This window comes from Salvelinus sp. IW2-2015, linkage group LG4q.1:29 (genome assembly GCF_002910315.2).
Source record: "Salvelinus sp. IW2-2015 linkage group LG4q.1:29, ASM291031v2, whole genome shotgun sequence".
NCBI classification, from domain to species: Eukaryota; Metazoa; Chordata; class Actinopteri; order Salmoniformes; family Salmonidae; genus Salvelinus; species Salvelinus sp. IW2-2015.
In genome coordinates, this window is record NC_036842.1 from 51,349,555 (window position 1) to 51,370,170 (window position 20,616).

At 45.4% G+C, this 20,616-nt stretch overlaps 1 protein-coding gene across 1 annotated transcript in view; it reads left to right on the top strand.

Moving 5' to 3' along the window:
- Positions 1-20,616, top strand: part of LOC111962118 (phosphatidylinositol 4-phosphate 3-kinase C2 domain-containing subunit alpha) — a 57,170-nt gene that overhangs the window by 19,783 nt on the left and 16,771 nt on the right. Inside the window, exons 3-16 of the mRNA XM_023984952.1 lie at positions 1,603-1,703; positions 2,410-2,570; positions 6,215-6,335; positions 10,107-10,218; positions 10,750-10,829; positions 10,972-11,035; positions 11,327-11,473; positions 15,772-15,796; positions 15,968-16,220; positions 17,483-17,605; positions 18,137-18,304; positions 18,479-18,587; positions 18,972-19,114; positions 20,351-20,539. Of these exons, the coding sequence (XP_023840720.1) occupies positions 1,603-1,703; positions 2,410-2,570; positions 6,215-6,335; positions 10,107-10,218; positions 10,750-10,829; positions 10,972-11,035; positions 11,327-11,473; positions 15,772-15,796; positions 15,968-16,220; positions 17,483-17,605; positions 18,137-18,304; positions 18,479-18,587; positions 18,972-19,114; positions 20,351-20,539 (1,796 nt within the window). The remainder of the gene's footprint in view (positions 1-1,602; positions 1,704-2,409; positions 2,571-6,214; positions 6,336-10,106; positions 10,219-10,749; positions 10,830-10,971; positions 11,036-11,326; positions 11,474-15,771; positions 15,797-15,967; positions 16,221-17,482; positions 17,606-18,136; positions 18,305-18,478; positions 18,588-18,971; positions 19,115-20,350; positions 20,540-20,616) is intronic.

Genomic DNA, 20,616 nt, shown 5'->3' on the forward strand with positions numbered 1-20,616 from the left:
CAACACACGAAAGTAACTCTGCATACCAGGCATTTTTGTAACCCTTCCCTATTCCCTCAGAGCAGAATCAAAGTCTTCCTCTGTGTGCATCGTGATGTCATTGAATTCCAACGCCTGTGTGTGCTTTTTTGCTGACTCACAGCAGACCAGGGAGAAGAGGCGGGATTTTAACTAGTAATTTCCTGTTGCACAGGAAACACATTCTTAGCCCCAACTAGTTAGTCAAATTATGGGGCGTTCCTCCTGCCAGTTCCCGGCAGCTTTTTCACTGCATCCAGGAATCTCTGAACTCAATTCCTAGAGGGGCCCATTTAGTGTGTGAATGTGTGTGTGTTTACCTTTTCCCCAATAGGAAAAATTCACTTGATGGGGATTCATTGCCTTCATATATCAAAATGTATCTGTTATTTTAGCTGCCTGCATACACCTCACTTACTTATATCAAAATGTGTCTGTTATTTTAGCTGCCTGCATACACCTCACTTACTTAGCACAATGCACAGGACTAATATAATCGAGCCTCCGTCAGTTTGTATAATTTGTAAATGTACACTCACCGGACAGTTTTTATTAGGTGCACCCTTCTAATACCGGGTCGGACCCCTCCTTTGCCTCCAGAACAGCCTCAATTATTCGGGGCATGGATTCTTCAAGTCGAAAACATTCCACAGGTTAGTTGGTCCATGCTGATGCGATGGCATCACGCAGATTGGATGGCGGTACACCACTGCCACCAGCCTATACCGTTGACAGCAGGCAGGATGGGTCCATGGACTCATGATGCTTATGCCAAATCCTGACTCTGCCATCAGCATGACACAGCAGGAACCGGGATTCGTTGAACCAGTCTATGTTTTTCCACTCCTCAATTGTCCAGTGTTGGTGATCTTGTTTTTAACTGATGGGAGTGGAACCCGGTGTGGTCGTCTGCTGCATCCGTGACAAGGATCGACGAGTTGTGCGTTCCGAGATGCCGATCTGCACTCCACTGTTGTACTGCGCTGTTATCTGTTTGTTGCCAGCCTATTAGCTTGCACGATTCTTGCCGTTCTCCTTCGATCTCTCTCACTAACGAGCTGTTTTCGCCCCCAGGACTGCCGCTGACTGGATGTGTTTTGTTTGTCGCACCATTCTCTGTCAACCCTAGACACTGTCATGCGTGAAAAGCCCAGTAGGCCGGCCTTTTCTGGGATATTGGAACCAGCGCAACAGGCACCGGCGATCATACCACACTCAGTCACTTGTTTTGCCCATTCTAACGTTCAATTGAACAGTAACTGAATGCTTCGATGCCTGTCTGCCTGCTTTATACAGCAAGCCACGGCCTCGCGACTCACTTGTCTGTAGGAGTGATCCATTTATGTGAATGGGGGGGCGGTGAGTGTATACGTGCGTAGGTCCAATTAGGTGTTAAGGTCTTACTGCAATTGTACTTTTTGTATTTAATGTGTACCTTCCTAAACGAATACCAATTTAATTCCAGTTCCATATTAATTTAACACCAGTAAACCTATACACTTCCTCAATTGAGGTTGGCTCATGCACCTACTTCTTGTTTTGCTCACCATTTTGTCCCCTATGCTTTGTCTCATTGTCTCGCAGCACGATAAGGGAAGTGGGAAAGCACTGGCAAAGTACACTGCCCTGGAGGAAAAGGAAGCCCAGAACCTAGAAGTTGTAGCCTTCTGTGAAGACGTAGCAATGTAAGCTGTGTGTGTGTGTTCAGTATGTGTGTGTGTTCTGAGCACACACTTTAGTACTGTGTGAGTGTACGCAAAGGAGTGTGTGCACGCACAGTACTGTGTGTGTGCTGTAATTGCATGTTTGTGTGACTGGGTGTGTAGCCTCACTCCAGTCCTCTGGATGGAGTGATGATGTAGCTTTGCTCTGGAAATCGCTCTCCAGCATGGTGACATAACATCACCAACAAAGCAGTACACCATACACGCACACAGTGTAAAAGCTGCCCCATCTACCCCCATCCCTAATGGGAAAGCCATCGTTATAGACCACGAAGAGTCTTCACATGTAAATGAGAAGTATAGAGGCAATTGAGAGTAATCTCGATGACAGTTCAGTAAGCATCAATACATTAGTTCCTGAGTAATTATTCAATTCCATTCAGTAATGCTTTATTGGCAGAAAACACAGTACATGTGCAGCAAATATCACCAAAGCAGAAGAGCTTTAGAAGAACTTTAGATCCCACAAGGAAGTACGGGAGGGGGAAGTTAAGTAGGAGAACTAATCACAGGAATTTAGTCAGTCCGTTATCTATTAGTTTATGCATGTGTAATAGGCCAGCAAACTTCCAGATTTGCAAACTAAGGTAATAAAAAGTAGAGAATCAATTCTATGTAAAGGTGACGTACTGGATTTCAATTGGCTGATTTTTATTTATTTTTTCAGACTGAGGTCAAAGTTTGCCCACGATGACCTCCACACCAACCCGGGGTACGTGCTGAGCGCGGTGATCCCCCAGAGGGACGGGGGAGGGGACAACGGCTGCAGCGTCAAGGTGTCCATCGAGATCTCTGAGTCCCAGGAGCCTGTCACCTTCACCTGCGACGGTAAGGACATATCACAACACCCTTACTAGGCGTGCTAAATTCTGATACCTCGGTTGGAGAATTCCAGGATTCAGGACCGAACACGTGGAGACACAATCCTCCAAATGGGATTTCTGGATAACCGAGGGATTTTGGGAAAGTTTCTAAACTGTTGCAACCCTAACCCATACAGAGGTGCTCAGTGTCCTCAACCCTGGACCCTGGGTGTGCAGGCTGGTTGCTAAGATGCCTTTATAACCATAAAAGTAGGTTATTACTACATGCAATGACATCAAGGGGCCTCTTTAGAATGGAGCTCTCCCAGGTCTAATTAACCCAACTGCAAAAAAAAAGACCGAGCTCTTCAGATGACAGATAAGAATACTGGGCCAGAGGTCCAAAGGAGGAAGCAGCATTCGGGACAGATAGTTTTTTTTCTCCTTTTCTTTTTTTTTGTGGAAACACGCCACATTCCCTCTCCTCACAAATAAAAGGTTGTGCCACTGCCCTGGAGCAGCTATGTCGGCCAAAGGGCTTCTCTATATTATGTTCACTCATTCGCCCACTGGGCTTTTGGTTTGATCTCTGGGGGTGCGTTGTCATTGGCTGACCCCAGGTTTGTAGCGCCGCCCCTGGATCCACCCCTCCAATGCCAGTCACTGATCTCTCTTGGCCTGGCCCCCTGTGACCAAGTTCTCTAATGGAGTCTGCTCTGAACTCCCTGGGTCCTGGCAGCGAATCAACACCAGCCTTTTGTGTGTGGATTCTATCTGTCCTTAATTGCTTTTTTATTTTAAAACCAAACTGGTATTGCTTGCTCGTTCCTGTGTGTGTGTGGCCAGTCCCACTAACCCAGTCTCTCTGTAACCAACCAACTGGTTATGCTGCCTCTTCTTTCTCATGTACTGTACAGCCAGGCCTGATTCGCTGTACAGTACAGATTCCCCCGATTGGCCACAATGGGGAAAAGCCAGGGTTGTATGTCGGCACACAGGAACAATGGCCTTCTCTCTCTTTTAGGAGGGGGGGGGAGTGTACGGGGGGGTACAAGAGCAGGCTGAAAATATATTTTCTTTACCTCTTTCTTGTGTAATCTGTCGCGTTTCTCTCTCGGTCCTCAGGCAGGCCCCTCTGTTCCACTTCCACCCACATTCCACCAGCTTCCTAAATTTGGCGTGTGGAAAAATCTACCGGGGGTGAACAAAAACGCATTCCCAGATGACTCTTTCCCCAACTGCTACTGTTACAGCTTCTCTGCTCTGCTCTGCCACACTTACTGTATTTAACAGCCAGACAGAGCCGAGCTAGCTTCTGTTACCGGGGAGAAAAAAAACAATTAGTTCTTTCTTAGGCTAGAATCTTCAACTGCACGATTTAGGTTAGAGATTCCTTGCATACCTTGGCGTGGGGAGAGAGGAAACCCAGGGAACTGGCTGAGGTGGATGTCTGGTGGCTTTGAGTGTGTTGGATGTCACCTTAGTCAAACCCCTCGTTTTTAGCTCTGTCTGCTGCAGTTCTCTGATCTGAAATGCCCCGCTCCCTTTGTCTTTTGATCTCTCTTGCCATCATACTCTCTCTCTCACTGTCTTGCTTTCCCTTATGTTCTCTCTCTCTTGCTATGTTGCTCTCTTTTTTTCTCTTTAAGTGCCTTTTTAAATCTGATGAAGAAGTAGACAGTAAAACGCAGAAATGGAGTTGTTTAAATTCCCTTTATTGATGATGAGAAATGCAGTTGTTCCTGTCCCCGTTGGTGCTGAGGTAATATGTCTGGGTTCTGCTTTGCCCTGGCAGGATCGCCCAGGACCTGGCCCCTTCCTGGCGGCTGATTGGATGTGAGCCCTCAATTGACGTCACTCATTGGCTGGGTATTCAAGTGCTAGCTAACGAGTTGCTAGAATCCTGCTGTGTTTCGAGACTAGTATTGTAATCATCGACACCAGTCCTGTCATAGACTGTTCTCCTTGCTACCGCAAGGCAAGCGGTACTGGAGCGCCAAGGCTAGGTCCAAGAGGCTTCAAAACAACTTCTACCCCCAAGCCATAAGACTACTGAACATCTAATCAAATGGCATCCCAGACTATTTGCATTGCCCCCCCCCCCCCTCTTTTACACTGCTCCTACTCTGTTATTATCTGTGCATAAGTAACTTTAATAACTCTACCCACGTGTTTATATTACCTCAGTTACCTTGACTAACCGGTGCCCCCGCACGTTCTCTGTACCGCTGTATATAGTCTCGCTATTGTTATTTTACTGCTGCTCTTTAATTATTTGTTACTTTATTTCTTATTTTTGAGGTATTCTTCTTAAAACTGCATTGTTGGTTAGGGGCTTGTAAGTAAGCATTTCACTGTAAGGTCTACACCTGCTGTATTCGGCGCATGTGACTAATAACGTTTGATTCGATTCTCCCGCTTTAGACTAGACCCAGCCCCTAAGCACCTATGTTGGTGTGCGTGTGTGACCACGCAAGTCGCAAACATTCCAGTACCATGTGTGAGTTCGTAGCGACACGCAAGAGGGCTTTTTTTCAGCACACACTCTCTGGAATGCCAGCCTGGTTCCAGATTTGTTTCTGCTGTCTTTCATCCTCCAATGACCATAAGAGGCAAGACAGCAAAAACAGATCTGGCAACATGCTCCCAAAATGCCCTCTCTTCGGTTGTTGACCAGTTAGCCTGACAGGGATCCTTAGAAAGCCACCTCACAGCACCCACCCACTACCAAGATGTGACCAATCATAACGCACTCTAAATTCACCAATAGGCCTTCTAGTATTGTTTCCTTAATACTAAGTCCAGTCCATTCCTCTGTAGGGTGTGGGGTTGTTATTGCTGGAGAGCCCGGGGTGGTCTGTGTGTGTGTGCTGGCATCAAACGGAGGAGAAACCAAGAACCCCCCCCCCCCCCACTTCTAGAAGTGGCAGAACAATCTGTTTTGTGTCAGGTTACACATGCGTACACACAGTCACATACACACGTTTCATTCTCCGCCAAATATTTCCCAGGAAACATGCCCATGTATACGAACATAAGGCTTTTCCAATAACACAGTATCGTAATGCAGCCTGAGATCATTCACTGAACCGTTTTAATTCGATTAAGATAGGGGAGATCAAATTAGCCTGGTCTCAGATCTGTTTGTGCCATCTTGCCAACTCATATACGCTCATTGTCACGCCAGTGACTAGGAGTGGGCGAGACGGCACATACAGATCTCGGACCAGGTTAGGTATGAATATAGTTTGACTTGAACCACCCACACTGTAATCCCATCTGAGAGGACCTTTGCGATATTGTTTTATGAAACTGCTATCTGGCCAATTATTGACTCCTTTTTCCATGAGCGATAGTTTCTGACCGTTCCGTCGGGCCTCTTGGACTTGAAATCATCACTTTATTGGGTGGATCAGAAGCTCTTGATTCCTTGTTTATTGAGAATCTGGCTGCTTCTTCTTCTCCTACCTGTGGCCTAGAGGTGGACAAACGGCACCTTGCTTTATTAGTGTGGTGGTGTCCTTGTGTTCACCTGTCTAATCAATGATTTCTTCAAGGAATGGAGGAAGGAAGGATGCACTTTTAAAGAAATTGAACAGGAGACTTTGTATGCCATTGTGCTTGCTGTAACTCTCACTCACTCTCCCCACCTTTCTCCTCCTCCCTTAGTGAGTTCTCCTGTAGAGCTCCTCATCATGCAAGCCCTGTGTTGGGTCCACGACGACCTCAACCAGGTGGACATCGGCAGCTACGTCCTCAAGGTCTGCGGCCAAGAGGAGGTGCTGCAAAAGTGAGCACACACACACACACAAATGTAAAACCCTGGCCTCCACATTTCCCACAATCCTACACGCACACACACAACCACACACACACTGGCACACAACCCCACGCTGACACCTGCGTTTCCCACAATCCTGCCTCTAAGTGTCCCCTCGCAGAGAGATGAGAAGAGGAGCGAGATTAAACAAGAATATCAACAAGCTCACTGCCAACATTCCTCAAGCAGGGAGCCATTTGTCTTTAATTGTGTTAGGGAAATGTTTCCTTTTGGCCATTTTGCCAGTTCTGTTGCAAAAGCAACAGTCAGGAGGGCAGGGGCTGCTTTTACTAATTAAGAACAGAGGGGTTGTGCAAAAGCAGGTTTTGTTTTAAAGACTTCTTTGGCATAAATACTCTTAGGTCAAGTGTGTGTGTTGGTGATGTGTCGGGTTGACTCATAACCCGCAGTTATATCCACTGGGCCGGGCAGGTTTAGGGTGGTGAAATATTGTGCGGCTGATGGGGTGCGTGGGTGACGGGCAGGTTGAATAAAGCAAACTCTGTATTATAAATGTGTCATTCTTGTGCAATTTATACCTAGGCTACATTGAGGTTTTTATTCCATTATTTATCTCTAGTGTTAGTGCGTAAGCCTAAACTTCAGGGCCTAACTGTATGCGTGCCAAATACATGGCTATTGCCAAGTGCTTTTGGGAACTTAGGCAGAAAATGTTGACTTCGATCCACTGAGGGGAAAAAATGGACAATGTTGGAGTTGAATTCAATTTTAAAAAATTAAAATACAAAAAAACTGGAAAATAGCGAGGTTGAAAATAAAGAGAAGGGAGGGCCAGAACAGTAGGCTAATGTTTGGGAAATATGTTGTGTGATTTGTGAGGTGCTATACAAATTCGACAGTCACAAGACGGGGACTTCAAGTATGGTACGTCAAGGGAACTGTACTGTTCAGATGGGTTAAATGGAATAGTAACTGAAGTCCGGACGCTGACTGTAGGTCTATAACCTCTCACATAGCCTAATCTATTAACTTCGGCAGCATTAAGAACAGAGGGCAGAATACCTATCCTAGGTATTCCTTAAAGAGGTGGGGTTTCAGGTGTCTCCGGAAGGTGGTGATTGACTCCGCTGACCTGGCGTCGTGAGGGAGTTTGTTCCACCATTGGGGTGCCAGAGCAGCGAACAGTTTTGACTGGGCTGAGCGGGAACTGTACTTCCTCAGAGGTAGGGAGGCGAGCAGGCCAGAGGTGGATGAACGCAGTGCCCTTGTTTGGGTGTAGGGCCTGATCAGAGCCTGAAGGTACGGAGGTGCCGTTCCCCTCACAGCTCCGTAGGCAAGCACCATGGTCTTGTAACGGATGCGAGCTTCAACTGGAAGCCAGTGGAGAGAGCGGAGGAGCGGGGTGACGTGAGAGAACTTGGGAAAGTTGAACACCAGACGGGCTGCGGCGTTCTGGATGAGTTGTAGGGGTTTAATGGCACAGGCAGGGAGCCCAGCCAACAGCGAGTTGCAGTAATCCAGACGGGAGATGACAAGTGCCTGGATTAGGACCTGCGCCGCTTCCTGCGTGAGGCAGGGTCGTACTCTGCGAATGTTGTAGAGCATACAGGCTGTCTCTTATACACATCTAGATGTGTATAAGAGACAGGAGTCGTACTCTGCGAATGTTGTAGAGCATACAGGAACGGGTCACCGCCTTGATGTTAGTTGAGAACGACAGGGTGTTGTCCAGGATCACGCCAAGGTTCTTAGCACTCTGGGAGGAGGACACAATGGAGTTGTCAACCGTGATGGCGAGATCATGGAACGGGCAGTCCTTCCCCGGGAGGAAGAGCAGCTCCGTCTTGCCGAGGTTCAGCTTGAGGTGGTGATCCGTCATCCACACTGATATGTCTGCCAGACATGCAGAGATGCGATTCACCACCTGGTTATCAGAGGGGGGAAAGGAGAAGATTAATTGTGTAATTGAAATCTTATCAGAAACATGTTGGGTCATTTTCACAGCTTTTAATTCCCTTAAAAACCGGTCAAACGGATGTTTGGATGGAAACTCATTCCCATTTTTTTGTTTTGTTATTGCATTTTCTCCACGGTTCTTCAACATCTTTGCTGCAGGAGAGAAGAAGAGATGAATGAGAAATTGACCAATGTCAACTAGATTGAAGCATGCGTTCTATCGATGTATGACATATTTTCTGGTGAGCAAGGGTTTATTTAGTATTCTAGGGCAACAAGTAATGAAAGAAGAGAAGCTGCATGTATCTAATTATAGACAAGTTGACTAACAAATAGTCTACCAAAGTGTTGAAAATTATAAGCAGAAAAATAGGCATATCTAAATTGAGCTTTAAAAAAATCCTGCACCCCCGACAACAAAAGAGTTTATTATTTATTTATTTATTTATTTTTACCCCCTTTTCTCCCCAATTTTCGTGGTATCCAATTGCTAGTAATTACTATCTTGTCTCATTGCTACAACTCCCGTACGGGCTCGGGAGAGACGAAGGTCGAAAGCCATGCGTCCTCCGAAACACAACCCAACCAAGCCGCACTGCTTCTTAACACAGCGCGCCTCCAACCCGGAAGCCAGCTGCACCAATGTGTCGGAGGAAACACTGTGCACCTGGCTCCCTTGGTTAGCGCGCACTGCGCCCGGCCCGCCACAGGAGTCGCTGGTGCGCGATGAGACAAGGATATCCCTACCGGCCAAACCCTCCCTAACCCGGACGACGCTAGGCCAATTGTACGTCGCCCCACCGACCTCCCGGTCGCGGCCGGCTGCGACAGAGCCTGGGCGCGTACCCAGAGTCTCTGGTGGCGCAGCTAGCGCTGCGATGCAGTGCCCTAGACCACTGCGCCACCCGGGAGGCCCTAGACAACAAAATAGTTTTGGTGCGGGCCTCAGGTTTTCACTTTATCACATATAGTCAGGCGGTTATGAATGGGTTATTAACAATTGCGGGAGGCTGCAGGTGATCAAATAGTTGACCCGCGTAGCACGTGTGTGTCTTTCTGTGTGTGTTGCTTGCATGCACTACATTTTTAGAGACTTGGGTCAGTTTCGCTTTGTGTCAAGCTACAAATTCCCCAGTGTGTTTATCTGTACTCTCCCGGCCTTGTCTGGTCTTGGCAAGCCCTCAGAAGGTCCTGGAATGTTTCCATTGCTCCCAGACCCTGCTAAGCATAGCATCTCTCTCAGGTCAGGTCCCCCTCGGGCCCTTTAGATTCATTGGAACTCTTTAACTTTTAAGTGGGTTTTAAGTGTTTAGTTCTAAGTTACTCTTGGGTTTAATGTCCTTGTGTACACCAACGGCCTTAACCGATGAATCTGAATTACTATGGCCTAGTTCCATTTGGCCTACTTCCTCACCATTCAACACCATTGATTTGAAAGGTTAGATTAGGTAGAAACCAGATGACGGACGTTCCACCATAACATATTGGAAGGCTAGTTGGAGCCACTACCATATTGCTGATTCGTCCCTTTTCCCATAATTTTAGATCTATGAACACCAAAAGGAAAGGTGGTAAGGGCTGAAACGGAACTGGGCTCATTCCTCACAATGTTCCGAGCATAATGCTATAACTGCTGGGTGTTGTTCATTTGGGCACGCAACGGGAAACCTTTGTAAACTTCTTGAAATAAAAACAAACTTGTGCATTTCTTATTGGACCAAATCCAGGTTGTCCCTTTGTTTCCTTCTATTTGGTACCTAATGAACAAGACCCTGATATCATATTTGACCTTAGACCCCCTGTGGCCCTGTGTCCTCTCCATAGTAAGCACAGCCTGGGCAGCCACGAGTACGTACAGAACTGCAGGAAGTGGGAGGCAGAGATCAAGCTCCAGCTGCTCTCCCAGAGCACCATGAGAAGGGATCTGGCACGAACGGTAAGACCTAACCAACCTACCAACCTACCAATCAGTGATGTAGCACTTTAATGTGTGTTTAAAGCTCAAAAGTAGAATAAGACCAGCTAAAGGTCAAAGGCCTGGAGGAAAGTTAATGAAATAGACAGATGCCCAGAAAAGAACTTCAAACTTGCAGGGACGGGCAGACTTGCAGGGAGACGGGCAGACTTGCAGGGAGACGGGCAGACTTGCAGGGAGACGGGCAGACAGGCTGGCTATCATAAATACCTCGTTAAAGCAAACATTCAAGAAATACTGACCTTATTGGTAAGACCGACACACGCCATTTGAAACCTAGCAGTGTCAGGCCTGTAAGTTCAAGGTTCTTCCTATATACTTCAAAAGCGTGTTCACTTCAACAGTGACGTCGTTCACGGTAAGATGCAATCATATTAAGACCTTTCATCAAAAGCTTGTCGAACTGCACTCCAGAAATGAGCCGACTTTGAAACCCTAGTGTGATTCGAGGGAGGCCGCAGTGAAATGTCATGGTTTGTTGTGTGCACGCAGGCGGAAGACGACACCTCTCAGGTGGACTTGGAGAGGCACTTGGGCCAAGTGGAGAGGCCGTTCAAGGAGAACGTCACCAGGTAGGAACATGCCTTTCTTTCTGCTCCTTATCGCGTCATCTTAGCCATGTTTGGCCTCAGACAATGGCTATCTAGAATTCCCGATAACGGCTGAGATTTCTGTGATTGGATAATTCGTTCTCTCTCTCTCTCTCCGTCTCAGACAAGGGCTGGCTGACTATCTGGAAGGCTATCACAATCAAGTCAACATCTGCCTGCAGAATGAGGTAGCTTATGAAGTTAATTCACATCTTTGACACTGCACTGAAGACCCTAAATGTTTCTGTGATAGCGGATGTCTGTGATGGTTGTGGTGTAAAATTGCTATCAGGCGTTGAGTAGTGGTTGTTCATTGTGTGTATAGTTCACACATGCTTGCGACAGGCCTATAAATTCCTGGATGACATGTGCTCTAGAAATAGCACATCTGTTTCAAGAATCACTTTTGAATTGTTGAGTAACTGAGCAGAGATTGTGTACGCACACACACACTTGACAATGACTTTGTTCCACCACAGAGCACCCAATATAAGACGGTGGATCGGGTGGTGCAGACAGTGAAGAACCTTTGCTGTGCCCTGGACGAGGTGGAGACGCAGGCCATCACAGAAGCAGTGAGAAGGGTTAAGCATTCTGTCAACCTCCCCAGGACACGCTCGCCAGAGGTGGGTCCAATGATGTCTAACCATCATATGAATATATAAAGGCACAGTACCAGTCAAAAGTTTGAACACACCTACTCATTCTGGGGTTTTTCTTTATTTTTGCTTTTTTCTACATTGTAGAATAATAGTGAAGACATCAACACCATGAAATAACACATATGGAATCATGTAGTAACCAAAAAAGTGTTAACTTCTCTAGGGTAGGGGGCAGCATTCGGAATTTTGGATGAAAAGCATGCCCAAATTAAACGGCCTGCTTCTCGGGCCCAGAAGATATGATATGCATATAACTGGTAGATTTGGATAGAAAACACTCTAAAGTTTCCAAAACTGTTAAAATAGTGTCTGTGTCTGTAAAATAGTGTCTAGTGTCTGTATAACAGAACTGATTTGGCAGGCGCAAACCTGAGAAAAATCCATTCGGGAAGTCGTTTATTTTTGGTTTTTGTAGTTTTCTATTCAATGCCATTACAGTATCCATTGACTTAGGACTCAAATTGCAGTTCCTATGCCTTCCACMAGATGTCAACAGTCTTTAGAAATTGTTTCAGGCTTGTATTCTGAAAAATGAGGAAGTAAGAGCAGTCTGAATGAGTGGACCCTAAAGTGTCACAGAGCTTTTTCATGCGCGCGACCGAGAGAGTGCCTTTCTTGTTTACCTTTTTATATTGACGACGTTATTGTCCGGTTGAAATATTATCGATTATTTAGGTTAAAAACAACCTGAGGATTGAATATAAACATCATTTGACATGTTTCTATGAACTTTACGGATACAATTTGGATTTTGTCTGCCTGTTTTGAATGCGTTTGAGCCTGTGGATTACTGAAGAAAACTGAGTTTTTTTGGATATAAAGAGACTTTATCGAACAAAAGGAACATTTATTGAGTAAATGAATGTCTGCTGAGTGCAACCATATGAAGATCATCAAAGGTAAGGGATTAATTTTATCTCTATTTCTGACTTGTGTAACTCTTCTACTTGGCTGGTTACTGTTTGTAATGATTTGTCTGCTTTGCTATGTTCTCAAATAATCGTAAGGTATGCTTTCGACATAAAGCATTTTTTAAATCTGACACTGTGGTTGGATTCACAAGAAGTTCATCTTTAAACCTATGTAAAATATGTTTTGTTTTCTGAATTTGTATAATGAGTATTTCTGTATTTTAATTTGGCGCCCAGCAGTTTCACTGGCTGTTGAAGAGGTGGGACGCTAACGTCTCACGTACCCAAGAGAGGTTAAAAAAATCAAAATTTATTTTATATTTGAGTTTCTTCAATTAGCCACCCTTTGCCTTTATTACAGCTTTGCACACTCTTGGCATTCTCTCAACCAGCTTCATGATGTAGTCACCTGGAATGCATTTCAATTAAAAGGTGTGCCTTGTTGAAGTTAATTTGTGGAATTTCCTCCTTAATGCATTTGAGCCATTCAGTTGTGTTGTGACAAGGTAGGGGTTGTATACAGAAGATAGCCCTATTTAGTTAACTTCTATGGGATATGTGGGACGTTAGCGTCCCACTTGGCCAAAAGCCAGAAAAAATGTAGGACGCCAAATTCAAATATATTACTATAAAAATCAATCTTTCATGAAATCACACATGAAAGATACCAAATTAAAGCTACACATGTTGTGAATCCAGCCAACATGTCTGATTTCAAAAAGGATTTACGAGGAAAGCACACCAAACAATTATGTTAGCTCAGTACATAGCCACAGAAAAACACAGCCATTTTCCCAGCAAAAGATAGTAGTCACAAAAAGCAGAAATAGAGATAAAATGAATCACTAACCTTTGATGATCTTTATCAGATGACACTCATAGGACATCATGTTACACAATACATTTATGTTTTGTTCGATAATGTGCATATTTATATCCACAAATCTCGGTTTACATTGGCGCCATGTTCAGAAATGCCTCCAAAATATCCAGAGAAATTGCAGAGAGCCACGTCAAATAACAGAAATACTCATCATAAACTTTGATGAAAGATAAATGTTTTACACAGAATTAAAGATACACTTGTTCTTAATGCAACCGCTGTGACAGATTTAAAAAAAACTATGTAAAAAGCACACCATGCAATAATCTGAGACGGCGCTCAGATTTATCAACATTTCTCCGCCATGTTGGAGTCAACAGAAATTACATCATAAATATTCCATTACCTTTGATTATCTTCATCAGAATGCACTGCCAGGAATCCTAGTTCCACAATAAATCGTTGTTTTGTTCGATAATGTCCATTACTTATGTCCAAGTAGCCACTTTTGCTAGCATGTGTAGTACACGTGTCCAAACGCTCGCGCAGATGCAGGCAAACGTCGGAGGAAAACAAAAAGTTATATTACAAGTCGAATAAACTGGTCAAAGTAAGTAGAGAATCAATCTTCAGGATGTTGTTATCATATATATCCAATAACGCTCCAACCGGAGCATTCCTTCATGTCTGTAGAAGTTATGGAACGCAAGGCGATATCATGAGGAAAGCCCATGACCAGGAACTGGCAATCTGCCAGACCACTGACTCATTCCTCTCTCATCCGGCCCCACAACACAGTATAAACTTCATTCAACGTTCTACCGACTGTTGACATCTAGTGGAAGGCGTAGGAAGTGCAAACAGATCCATATATTACAGGGAATTGAATAGGCGATGAGTTTAACATGGACCAGCCTCAGAATTATCTTTTCCTGTTTGGATTTTCTCTCAGGTTTTTGCCTGCCATATGAGTTCTGTTATACTCACAGACATCATTCAAACAGTTTTAGAAACTTCAGAGTGTTTTCTATCCAATAGTAATACTACTATGCATATATTAGCATCTGGGACAGAGTAGGAGGCTGTTCAATCTGGGCACGGTATTCATCCAAAAGTGAAAATGCTGCCCCCTATCATAAAGAAGTTAAAGACCAAGTCCATATTATGGCAAGAACAGCTCACATAAGCAAAGAGAAACGACTGTCCACCATTACTTTAAGACATGAAGGTCAGTCAATGTGGAACATTTCAAGAACTTTGAACGTTTCTTCAAGTTGCAAAAAACCATCAAGCACTATGATGAAACTGGCTCTCGTGAGGACCGCCACAGGAAAGGAAGACCCAGAGTTACTTCTGCTGCAGAGGATAAGTTCATTAGAGTTACCAGACTCAGAAATTGCAGCCCAGAGTTCAAGTAACAGACACATCTCAACATCAACTGTTCAGAGGAGGCTGCGTGAATCAGGCCTTCATGGTCGAATTGCTGCAATGAAACCACTATTAAAGGACACCAATAAGAAGAGACTTGCTTGGGCCAAGAAACATGAGCAATGGACATTAGACCGGTGGAAATCTGTCCTTTTGGTCTAATGAGTCCAAATTTTAGATTTTTGGTTCCAACCGCCATGTCTTTGTGAGACGAAGAGTAGGTGAACGGATGATCTCTGCATGTGTGGTTCCCACCGTGAAGCATGGAGTAGGAGGTGTGATGGTGTGTGGGTGCTTTGCTTGTGACACTATCTGTGATTTATTTAGAATTCAAGGCACACTTAACCAGCATGACGACCACAGCATTCTGCAGCGATACTCCATCCCATCTGGTTTGCACTTAGTGGGATCATTTGTTTTTCCACAGCACAATGACCCAACTCACCTCCAGGCTGTGTAAGGGATATTTGACCAAGTAGGAGAGTGATGGAGTGCTACATCAGACGACCTGGCCTCCACAATCAACTGACCTCAACTCAATCGAGATGGTTTGGGATGAGTTGGACCGCAGAGTGAAGGAAAAGCAGCCAACAAGTGCTCAGCATATGTGGGAACTCCTTCAAGACTGTTGGAAAAGCATTCCTCATGAAGCTGGTTGAGAGAATGCCAAGAGTGTGCAAAGCTGTCATCAAGGCAAATGGTGGATACTTTGAGGAATCTTAAATATAAAATATTTATTTGGTTACTACATGATTCCATATGTGTTATTTCATAGTTTTGACATCTTCACTATTATTCTACAATGTAGAAAATAGTAAAAATTAAGAGAAACCCTGGAATGAGTAGGTGTGTCTGAACTTTTGACTGGTACTGTATGTCTATTGGTTACGTCACTTCTACCGATGTCTCTCACTCACTCACTCACTCACTCCCTCACTCACTCACTCACTCACTCACTCACTCACTCACTCACACAGACATATTGATATATAGCTGTCAGACATACACATCTGTCTCACACTGCAGCGAAAGGGCGTAGGATAGTTTAACAGGAGATGGAATTCTAGCAGTTATCATATCTGTGTACTTTTCTATCTCAGGTGGGCTCCAAATCCTCAGCAAATGGTGAGTGCTACAACAACAAGTCACATTTTTCACACACATCAAAAGTTTGACTCCGCAATATGACTTTGATCAGTCCATAATCACACACAGTGGGGCAATTCCTGCTTCCAGAAATCAACAACAAAAACAGTTCAAATCCTTTGCGCTAACGTAACCCTCTGACCCATCCAGGTCACCTCAGCCCCGTGGAGGAATGCATGGGCTTCCTGACGGATGCCGTCTACGACCTGGCCAAGCTTTACTTGCGCTCCTTCTGCCCCGCCGCCTCCTCTACCTCTTCCCCCGACCCCTCCTCCAACTCCCAGCATGTCGAGGGGGAGTCTGCTGCGGAGGGGCGTGGCAGCAAGGAGGCCTCGGGCACCACGGACCATCTGCAGTTCACCCTGTTCGCCATGCACGGCATCCCCGCTGTCTGGGTCAGCAGGTGTGTGTAACCCCAGTCCAATATACCATTTTACGTTTTCTGGATTGCAGTAAGGAAGATACCTGAGACTATAGTTTCCACCTTTTTAAGAAGGACTTGGCCTCAGAATTGATACTCTTGTTGTCTTGCTCCTCCGTTGTTTCTCTCCGTGTCTTATTTCCCCCGTCACGGTATCCAATTTCACCAAGGCTTTAATCTATTTATGGTGTCTTTCTGTCTGGAATAGACTTGAGCCAACCTTTCCATTCAGTGAGCATAATCTTGCACGACTTGGGGACTTGGGGAGTGGCACATTTTGTGACTCTCACTCCAGGGTTGTGTTCAATATGGTTCACAACAGAAAGCGTTTTAAAATGTTTTGCAACGGAAAACAACAATGTGCGTTTCTTATTGGACAAGGCTAGGTAGTACCTCCCTGTTTCAGTCACTTTTTTCCGTTTGGTGCCGAATGAAAAAAGATCCAGGCTTGATGGGAGGGAGGAAGGTCCAAAATGCCACTGTAAAACGCCGTCCAGGACTCAAGTATTTTTATGGTAGGCAGACGACCGCTTCAAAAAGAGAGGATCTGGTTAATAACAGGCTGTTTCTTTCTGCCCGTCATCCATAGGGCCTCGTCCAAGAGCTATTTTTAGGAGATATGGAAAACATTTTTGAGCACCATACCAAAGGAGGTCTGAAAATATTTATCCCATAACACAAGGCCAGAAGTGTTCCCCTGAAAATGTTTAGTCCCGAACTAACAGCTACTCTGTGTTCCAAAATGATTGCATGGCTGGACTCGTCCCTCGTCATCATGGCTTGAGTGCTTTGCTCTTTTGTGGCTAGCGTCCTATGACAAACACACATGCAAACACACACACACCATCTGTAGGCACAGTGATGCATCATGTCACCAGCGACAGTGGAGGCACGCATACCATGCTGTGTCGAAGCACAAGACTCATGGCATTGAGCAATAAGAAATATTTTGGAATCCCAAATGGTTCACTGCCTGGTATTGTGCTCATAAAATGCAATGTCTTTCATAATGTGAAAGACATGGAACTGTTTAAATAAGAGGAGCCAATTTAACAAAATCTGCATTTGATAAATGGTTCTGAGAGCTCTGTTAGTAGTGTATTAAAGAATGCACTAGTGTGGCTTAATTAGGTACAGAGGACGACTGTGTTTTATGGACAAGAGTCTATTCTCTCTGTGTACATGGATGGGAGTTTAACTTGTTCATTCATAATTTGTTCATTTCTTCCTCCCTTCTTTTGCAGCTATGAGAAGTACTATCTGATGTGTGCTTTGACTCACAACGGCAGGAACCTGTTCAAGCCCATCCAGTCCAAGAAAGTGGCCACCTACAAGAGCTTCTTCTACCACATCAAATGGGACGAAATGTACGTGAAATATAATGGCTAGTTATAGTAGTGTTTATGTTGAATGATGTGCCTCTTTAGGATCAAAATGTAGACTAGGGTCAAATGTTCTTCGCTTCTGTCATGCAGGCTCCAACACAACGTACATAGCATGACAATAATACAAACTGATAGCCAAGACATGATAACATTAAAGGCGAGGTCTGTTACCCATAATCAGTGTGTCGTTCAGCCTATCACTGGATACAATTACTAGTAATAGATAGCAGATTCCACTTGCAGACACTTTGATCCAAAGCATCTTGCAGGACAGTGAGGGATACTGTACTTGTTTTGTATGTGATCCTTGCGGGAATTGAGTCCTCATACCAACTGAGCCACAAACAGTATGATGATGATCTAAGAATATAGTCACAGGCTAGTGGGAATACAGACTCACAAGCTATGCACATTCATACTTATTCACTATTCTCACTCCAATCCCTCTCCATTTTCCACCACGATTCCCACTCCATTTCCCCCTCTTATTCTCACTCTGTTCCCTCTTTCCAGGATCAACTTTCCAATGGCGGTGGCCCTGCTTCCATTGGAGTCAATGCTGACTCTGTCCCTCTTTGGGGTCCTGAACCAGAACGCCAGCGGCTCCCCGGACTCCAACAAACAGCACAAGGGACCAGAAGTGCTGGGCAAAGTCTCCCTGCCCCTATTTGACTTCCGACGGTGATGCGCAACACATTTAGTAGTGTGGTTGACTGTGCAATTGCTGTTTGTGTGTTTTGTTGTGTTGCATGGCATTTGAATGAGTGTATTTCAAGAGTTGATTGTGTAAATAGCTGTCTGTTGGGGTGCTTTGTGTGTTGCTATGCATGTTAATGCTTACGCGTGTTTTTCCAGGGTGCTGGCGAGGGGAACCAAGCTGCTGTGTCTGTGGACCTCTTCTCAGGCTGCCTCTGCTGCAGCCGGGATCCGGAGGAAGAACCTGGCCGAGAGGATCATACTGCAGGTGACTCCACGACTCTACACAGCAATACTGTACCCATAGAAAATTACTAGAGCGCGCTTTCCCGTCCAAGTCGATGTTCTGCGATTTTCTTATGTGTAGGTCCTGTTCAAATGCAAATCTTCCCTCCTTTTTCAAAGCAATCAGTGATTCAACACAATTGGACAGGTGAAGCCAAGCACCTGTTCAATCATGTTAGATCAGTTTTAACCTCAAGCAAATTGAAGAAAAAGCTTTTTTTCTTTTAAAAGTACTTCAAACAGGCCCCAACATCTCTCTTACACTCCCCTATCTCAAACACATTTCCCATTTTGTGGTGTCCTAATGTGTGTGTACCCATGCACGTTTGTGTGTCTGCCTAACCATTCCATGACCCGCCCCCTCCAGGTCGACTTCCCCAGCCCAGTGGTGGACGTGCTGTACGTTGGGCCCCAGGAGAGCCCCTGCCCTGACCCCAACACCCTGGAGGAGCTGGATCCTGACCTGCGCCGCCGGGTGGAGAAACTTTGCAGCCGAGCCTCTACCTTCGGGTACTGTGTCTGTCGTCATGATATAATACATGAGTTATGATGACACAAACTGTTATGAACCTTCCTTCATAAGGCCCTACATATCACGATCATAATTATGACACAGCAGTTGTCACAAACCGTCATGGCCGCTAGTCTCTCACGGTTTATGACAACTGCTAGGTCATAATTGTGATCGTGATATGTAGGGCCTTATGAAGGAAGGTTCATAACAGTTTGTGTCATAACTTTGTCAATAGCTGACACCAGCTGCCATTATGACAACTGTTATGTCATTATTATAATGGTGTTATGTAGGGCCTTACGGAGGCTTTATCCCCAAATGACTCTCCAGTCCTCCCAGACCATAGATGGCTGTCTGTCCTCATTCCAGTGTCTGTTCCCCCAGACGTTTAACTGTGGGCATATAAATGCCCACTTAAACCCACCCCAGGCTGCCAGCCAGATTCATTACCCTTTTCCCAGCCTCCACAGAGAGCAATTTCTTCTAAAGCGCTAATCCCTTTACTTTCTCTGAGCTTTCTCTCATTTACTCCGATTATAACCACATGGTTTTGCTAGGGTGTATTTCCGAGTCCTAAAGGTTATCTCAGAACAAGAGTGTAGCTAACCTGAAAGGCTGTCCACGGCATAGTCTGTAGATCAGGGGTTTCCCAAACCCCGGCCCCCCCCCCCCCCCCCCCCCCCCCCCCTGGGTGCATGTTTTGTTTTTTGCCCTAGCACTACACAGCTGATTCAAATAARCAAGTCATCATCAAGCTTTGATTCTTTGAATCAGCTGTGTAGTGCTAGGGCAAAAACCATAACGTGGCACCCAGAGGTGTCCCCATGACCTATGCAGTAATATGCCATCAGAGGGGATGAGCATTATATGAGCTGTTGGTGGGGTTTGTGGCAAGAGAGTGCTGCACTGCCGTCTATCGTATAGCGTTCATTTATAGTGTTCATTACCACACCGTAGCAAAATGTTTTGCAACGGAAAACAAACACAAGCGCTTCTTACTTGTCAAGTATAGATAGTTCCAACCCATTTGACTTTGCTTCAGACCCTTTTTTTTGTTTTCGTGCCTAACTGAACATGACCCAGATGGTGATGACCATAAATTACGTATAGCATCTGAAGAAAGTGATTTCTAATAGGGTCTTTGTTGTGAGAACCCTGTCAGCGGTAGCAGTGGTCTATGTTCTGACTCACCGTATCACCCCCTTCTCTCTCCTCCTCCCTCCCACCCCCAGGTTGACGCGGGCTGACCGCCAGCTGCTGTGGGACCAGCGGCACCACTGCCGGGCTCACACCCACAGCCTGCCCAAGGTGCTGGCCAGCGCCCCCAGCTGGGACTGGGGCAGCATAGCTGAGATTCACGCCCTACTCCACAACTGGCCCTCACTCCAACCCGTCTGTGCTCTGGAGCTGCTCGACTCTAAGTACGTGTGGTGTACACACACACACACACACACACACACACACACACACACACATAGAGGCAGACACACACACTCCT